Genomic DNA, 7,424 nt, shown 5'->3' on the forward strand with positions numbered 1-7,424 from the left:
AGAGAGATGAGTGATGTGCGTTAAGGCTGGCAGTGGGCAAGGGTCATGCCAGGCGGGCCTTATAGGCCTTGTTAAAGGTTTTAATATTTATCCTAAAAGCAATAAGAAGCCTCTGAAAGGATTTTAAACAAGAGGGTGGTATAATTGGCTTGACATTTTAAGAAAGATCCCACTAAGTGCGGTATGATTGAAATTGACTCTCTGGAGAGTGAGTGGCTGTGAAGGAGCTAGTTATGGCCTCTGCTGAAATCCTGGTAACAGATGGTGGTGGCTTACACTGAGATGGGATGACAGAGATGGAGAGATGGACAGATTCGTTAGGCATTTGAGAAGTATGTTGGGCTGCATCTGGGGCAAAAGGAAGAAGATGGTGTTAAGATCGACTTTAAGATTGACTCTGGGACTTCCCCGGTGGTGCAGTGGTTGAGAATCTGCCTGCCAATGCCGGGGACACAGGTTCCAGCACTGGTCTGGGAAGATCCCACATGCCGCGGAGCAACTAAGTCCGTGCACCACAACTACTGAGCCTGCGCTTTAGAGCCTGTGAGCTGCAACTACTGAAGCCTGTGTGCCTAGAGCTGGTGCTCCGCAACAAGAGAAGCCACCGCAATGAGAAGCCCTGCACCACAAGGAAGAGTAGCCCCGCTCTCTGCAACTAGAGAAAGCCCATGCGCAGCAATGAAGACCCAGTGCAGCCAATAAGTAAATAAATTCATTTATTTAAAAAAAAAAAGATTGACTCTAAAATTATGGCTCAGGGATGAAATGAGAAGAGATCCCATTCCACAACATGGAAAATGCTGGAAAGAGGTTTAGTTTGGAGGAGAACATCTATAGTTAGTTCTAGACACAATGAATCTGAGGTGCCCAGGAGACAGCCAAATGACAATGCCTACTAGGTAGTTACACATGTGGATGTGAAAGCTCACAGAAGCCCGGGATAGAGATTCAAAACTGGGTGTTATCAAAATCTGGAAACAACAAATGTTGGAGAGGGTGTGGAGAAAAGGGAACTCTCCTGCACTGTTGGTGGGAATGTAAGTTGGTACAGCCACTATGGAAAACAGCGTGGAGGTTCCTTAAAAAACTACAAATAGAACTACCATATGATCCAGTAAGCCCACTCCTGGGCATATACCCAACGAAAACCATAATCCGAAAAGAAACATGTACCATAATGTTTATTGCAGCACTATTTACAATAGCCAGGACATGGAAGCAACCTAAATGCCCATCAGCACATGAATGGATAAAGAAGATGTGGCATATGTATACAATGGAATATTACTCAGCTTTAAAAAGGAATGAGACACAGCTATATGTAATGAGGTGGATAGACCTAGAGTCTGTCATACAGAGTGAAGTAAGTCAGAAAGAGAAAGACAAATATTGTATGCTAACTCACATTTACGGAATCTAAAAATGGTACTGATGAACTCAGTGACAAGACAAGAACAAGGACGCAGGTGCAGAGAATGGACTGGAGAACTCGAGGTTTGGGGGGGGGCGGGGGGTGAAGGGGAAGCTGGGATGAAGTGAGAGAGTAGCATAGACATATATATACTACCAACTGTAAAGTAGATAGCCAGTGGGAAGTTGTTGTAAAACAAAGGGAGTTCAACTTGAGGATTGATAATGCCTTAGAGAACTGGGGTGGGGAGGGTGGGGGGGCGGGGAGTCGAGGGAGGGAGGGAATACAGGAATATGTGTATAAATACAGATGATTGAAGTTGGTGTACCTCAAAATAAATAAATAAATAAAATGAAAAAAAAAGAAAGCATGTACAAAAAAAATGGGTGTTATGAAGATGGTAATTGATGCTGTAGAAACAGATGCAATCGACTAGAAAGAGAGCATCAGATGAGGATAGGAAAGAACCTAGAACCAAGTCTTAAGGAACTCCAGCCTTTAGAAGATGAGTAGGAAAAGGTGAGCTAGCAAAGGAAATTAAGAAGTGACCAAAGAACAGGCAGGGAAACCAGAAGAGCACATCATATCGGAATTCACAGAAAGAGAATGTTTCAAGAAGGCTGTGGAAACTGTGCTAAGTGCTAATCAAATGGGAAGAAATGTCCACTGAATTTAGTAACAGAGAGTCACTATTTACCTTAGGAAAAGCAGATCCTATGGAAAAATAGGAATGTAAGCCAGATTAGAGTGGACTGAGAGATGACAAGAATAAGGAAGTGGAGAAATGGATTCTACATAACTGTAGATAACAGGTCCAACTTCTTATTATGAGAAGCTAGATGATGACAGAAAATGGAACTTAAGGAAGATTGTGAAAGATATGACTTTTGTGAACACTCACCCCTTGAATTCAGCTGAGAGGCTGCATTTTTTTTTTCCTGTGACATAGGTGGGCATCATGAATCAAGAATTCAAAAGTTTCCATTATTACGCTACCTTCACAACTACCATGAACACAGAGAAGAGAGTTTATGCGGGACTTTCAGCGTAGGTGACAGACAAGAGTGATAAGAGAAAGGCATGAGGTGGGGGAAGGGGAGGCAGAGATAAAGCAGCAGTCCTAACTCCTCCACATCTATTTTCCAGTGTTTCCACTTCGTAATTAATTCCAGATCCCTGTGAATATTTATAGAAAATCATAAAACCAAAATGACCCAAATAAATTTGGTAGCAAGCAACAGAGAAGGGCCTGTTCCTCAGTCCCCTGGTTAATCTGAGAAGTGCATGTGTGTGTGCTAAGGGAAGGAAATAAGTGAAAAGATAGAACTCCTCTGTTCTAGAGGAGAGGAGAGCTGAAGAGAAAGAAAAGCTAAATAGTAAGATACCTGGACCCTGGGGTCCTAGGGCACAAAACTAATGACTGAATGAATGAATGAGCAAATACTAAGGAACAAGTGTAAGTCCTAGGGAAAGAATGGAGATTCTCTAAGCAGGGATCCGGCCACAGATGGCAAACCAGAGACCTGTTCCCTAGGTCAAGAGAAAACATATTCTGATTATCTTTGTTTCCTCAGGTGTGTGTTTCAAAAGGATTTTGAGGAGCTTCTAGGCTGGAGCTATGTATGTCAGAGAGGGAGAAACAGTGAGAAACGAACAAGGGTGGCTAGGAGGTTGAGCCCAGCCCACAGGAGGAGGGACTACATGGGGGAAGGGAGCGCAGCCTGAGCACCACTGCCCTAGGAAGGGCCATGCGGGCGCATGGGGCCTCCTGAATCCCTGCCGCTTTCCCAGGTCAGATGGCATGCCTGTGCCCTCGGCCTCTGGATCTTCTACCAGGTGACTCACTCTCTACAAGGCTGTGCAACAGGCTTGAGAGGAGGGACCACGTCCACTTGTGCATCCGTTACGTGTGAAGCACCAGCTCGTGTGCTTTACATACACTATCTCAGGGACTCCTCAGAAGTCCTTGGATGTACGTATTCCCATCCTCACTTGACTGAAAAGGAAACTAAAGTTCAGAAAATTGATCTGCCTTAAGGTCACAGTGAAGGGACTTGGATTTGAGCCCACATCTGCATGACTCTAAATCCCACGCTATTTCCACCCTAGCAAGTCGTAGGCTAGGGGAAAGCAAGCTGTTTCAGCTGGGAGGGCAAAAGAAACGTGTTGGGGGAGAGGGCAGGAAACTCTACAGAAAGAGGAAAATTGAAGAATAAAAGGAAGCATAAAACCTCTTTCCTGAGACTGAGTAGAATTACAGAAGAAATCACCTAGAAAAGAGAAGAAGAGAGAATCTGACTTGGGAAATAGAAAGAATGCCTGGGATTGAAAAAAAAATTCAGGAACTAAGGACAGAAAATCTGGGTTTGGAAATCAGAGTGCGGATGTCTTGTGGGGGAGAATAAAGATGCTGGCACTATCCCTTTTCATCACCGCTGATCTTACTATTATCAGCATGATGCTTGCAGGACTGTATCAGAACACATCAAGAAAAGATACGATTATGTATCTGCTGGAAAACTTTAAAAAACTCACAAAATTCATCAACACAAATTTTGCCTCTTGTAAATTAAGATGACACAATAAATTAAATGCTAAACTGGGAAAAAAAAAAAAAAAGATGCTGGCACCCTTTCCTTTGGGTTGGTGAAGAGACAGCACTCAATTACTGACCTTCCCCTCTCTGGTCACATGACTAGTGTGGTATAAAAGCCTTCTACCAGCCAGGTTCCTTACAATTTTTTCTGTGTGAAATGGGCAGTAGCAGTGGCTAAAGCTCTGTTCCTCTTTCCCAGAAGCTTTCAGACTTTCCTTCAGGACTAATCCCAAGAAGCCATCTATCCGGAACGAAGACAAGACAAGGTAGCCAGCTTAGCGCTTGTGCCCTGGGTAGCGGTCCCCGGATCAGAACTGCAGGGGAACGTGTTGGGAGGGCGGGGCTGGAGGAAGTCTGTCGGAAACTGAATCACAGACCAGGCCCTAAGCCTGGAGGGAGGATGGAGGGGCCAGACTGTGTGTGGGCAGTGAGGGTTACAAACCCAACAGAAACTGTTACCCCACTAAGAAGAGTTCCTCTGTTTATGGTCAAAACGCCCGGCTCAGGAGCCAGTTACTGCCCGTGTGCTTCTGTGAATATTCTCTAAAGTCTTTGGGGAGATAAGCCCCAGAGGACAGCGCTGGCTCACCCTTCCTCCCCGCGGCCCCTCTCTACATTTCTCCAGCTTCCTTTTTCAATATAGCCCCAGGGTCCGTTTTGGACAGGGGAGGGAAAGGTGGAGGAGAATCTGTGTTCTGCACGAGGAGAGGAAAACAGCTAGGGAGATGGACTTGGGGGCTGTGCACCTGCTTCCTGGGCGTGTGGCGGGGTCCTGAGGAGGAACCAGCACTGGGTCGCGGGGTCGGGTGTCCACAGCTCGGGTTCTCCGGAGAGACACCTTCCAGCTCCCTCCTTGCTGTGGTGAGGCTCGCCTTCTCTCTCAGCGGGTCTCTGGCTGAGGAAAGCACTTAAGGAAAATCGGAAACTGCTAACAGTAACTTCCTGTATCTGTGCGGAGAGAAGGAGAAGAAAGGCTGGGAAAACTGGAGGGGGAGTTCCCTTGGGGAGCCAAGGGTTGGTCTCCCCCAGAGACACACGATGGCAAGCGTAATAATGACTGCTTAATATCCCGCCCCAGGCAAAGTCAATAATTGCTCTGGGCCATTCTGGCAGGCGGTGTGAGCAAGCAGTGCTGGGAGCAGAAAGCCCTGGCCTGGGGAAGGCGGACGGCCTGGGAGGATGTCCACAGGCTGAACCGGACCAGCGTCTGCAGTCTGGGAGTTGCTCCCCCTGACCCGGCCCTTTTTCATCCTCTTCCAGAACAGTCATGCCAAACTTGGAAAGCACCTTGATCCTCACAGCCTACATCATCATCTTCCTCATCGGTCTGCCTGCCAACCTCCTGGCCCTACGGGCCTTCGTGAGGCGGGTCCGCCAGCCCCACCCCGCGCCCATCCACGTCCTCCTGCTCAGCCTGACGCTGGCGGACCTCCTGCTGCTGCTGCTGCTGCCCTTCAAGATGGTTGAGGCCGCGTTCAACTTCTACTGGTACCTGCCCGATCTGGTCTGTGCCCTCATGGGTTTTGGCTTCTACAGCAGCATCTACTGCAGCACGTGGCTCCTGGCCGGCATCAGCGTCGAGCGCTACCTGGGAGTGGCTTTCCCCGTGCAGTACAAGCTGTCCCGCCGGCCTGTGTATGGAGTGATTGCTGTCCTGATCGCCTGGATCATATCCTTTGGTCACTGCACCATGGTGATCTTCATTCAGTACTCAAACTCAACCCAGAGGGCCACAAATAAGTCTAACAAAACCTGCTATGAGGACTTCACCCAAGAGCAGCTGAACGTGCTGCTTCCTGTGCGGCTGGAGCTGTGCCTCGTCCTCTTCTTCATCCCCATGGTGGTCACCATCTTCTGCTACTGGCGCTTCGTGTGGATCATGCTGACCCAGCCTCACGTGGGGGCCCAGAGGCGGCGTCGAGCTGTGGGGCTGGCTCTCGTGACGCTCCTCAACTTCCTGGTGTGCTTCGGGCCCTATAACATATCCCACCTGGTGGGGTTCCACACGAAGGAAAGCCCCAAATGGCGGGCAGAAGCTGTGGTATTCAGTTCCCTCAACGCCAGTCTGGACCCCTTGCTCTTCTATTTCTCTTCCTCGGTCGTGCGCAGGGCCTTCGGAAAAGGGCTGCAGGCACTGCGGCATCAGGGCTCCTCCCTGCTGGGACGCAGAGGCAAAGAGACAGTGGAGGTGGTGAATGCGGACAGGGGTGTGAGTCAAGCGGAGGGAGTGCCCAGTTCTGACTTCACCACGGACTAGGGATGTCCCTGGACCTTCGGAGGTACTCTGGGTTTTGTAGGAGTTGAGCAGGCTGGGAGGAGAACATGGGTTCCTGCCCCAGATTCAGGAATCCTCAGACTCAGACCACCACCGGGACTGTAAAAATCTTCCTCACCAGCTTGGTATTCTTTCTGGACTGAATTTTCCTTCCCAAAGGAGCACAGCTCCAGGACAGAAGAAATGACTGGGCACAGAAGCACTATCGGACCATAGTTTCTAAAGCAACGCAGCTAATACAAATTCCAATAGTCCTTGCGAGGTGGCTGGGAGCTAAAGCAGAGAGCCCTAAAGCAACCTCGCTACCAGCTTTGAAACAACACCTACACACTGCTCTAGCTGTTGCTGCTAGAATGAAGCCAGTGGGAAAGAGATAGAAGAGAAATACTAAATGAGGTCAAGGAAGATGCAGGAAGGTTCTGAACCAAGGGAATTAGGTGGGAGGACGGGGGCTTAGACCTATAATGGCCCAGGTGTGGACAATATCCATCTCACCTGCTGCTTTTTAAGTAGGATCCAGTCGTCTTCATGTGTGTACCTGTCTCCCCCAATAAACTGGGAGCCACCTGAGGTCTGGGTCTTGTCTTCTCCCTCCATGGCGCCCCCCCCCCGCCCCCAACAGGTCAAAACCCAGCTTGGCACCCATCAGTTAGAGCTCAACACTGACCAGCACAGGAAAAGACAACCTGATCTGGCAGATTGAAAATAAAGATTAGGGACTTCCCTGGTGGTCCAGTGCTTAAGACTCTGTGCTTCCACTGCCGGGGGCGTGCATTCGATCCCTGGTTGGGGAGCTAAGATCCTGCATGCTGCATGGCATGGCCAAAAAAAAAAAAAAAAGAATGAAAATAAAGATTATAAAACTCTGAAGAGAGTGTCCACATTTTTTGCAACATTTCTGCCAGTATAAGGAAAGCAAAAATGGGATGGAAAACGAGACTCAGCAGGAAAGGGGGAGGGTGATGCAGCTGAAACCACAGAAATATGTTAAAGGTGCAGTAAGAGCAGAGTGAGTAAGTGGAGTAAGTATTGATGGATTCCTGTTTAGATTGGACTCAGAAAGAGGACTGAGGTGAGTCCCAGCTCAAAGTTATCAGTGCATCACAGAGGCTTAAAACATCCATCCTCTGGCTTAGAAATTG

General features: G+C 48.4%; 1 protein-coding gene across 1 annotated transcript; it reads left to right on the top strand.

Annotated features, from left to right (window-relative positions):
- The first annotated feature begins 5,260 nt into the window (after positions 1-5,260).
- On the top strand, positions 5,261-7,101 carry LOC130838835 (free fatty acid receptor 2-like). The gene has a single exon (XM_057712531.1). It carries the CDS (start codon positions 5,275-5,277, stop codon positions 6,262-6,264), a length of 990 nt encoding a protein of 329 aa, XP_057568514.1. The 5' UTR covers positions 5,261-5,274; the 3' UTR covers positions 6,265-7,101.
- Positions 7,102-7,424: the final 323 nt, after the last annotated feature.

The sequence above is a fragment of the Hippopotamus amphibius genome, chromosome 16, assembly GCF_030028045.1.
Source record: "Hippopotamus amphibius kiboko isolate mHipAmp2 chromosome 16, mHipAmp2.hap2, whole genome shotgun sequence".
Lineage (NCBI taxonomy): Eukaryota > Metazoa > Chordata > Mammalia > Artiodactyla > Hippopotamidae > Hippopotamus > Hippopotamus amphibius.

Excerpts from the sequence above, each read along its gene's own strand:
- LOC130838835 (XM_057712531.1), top strand. The coding sequence starts at position 5,275 with ATGCCAAACTTGGAAAGCACCTTGATCCTCACAGCCTACATCATCATC.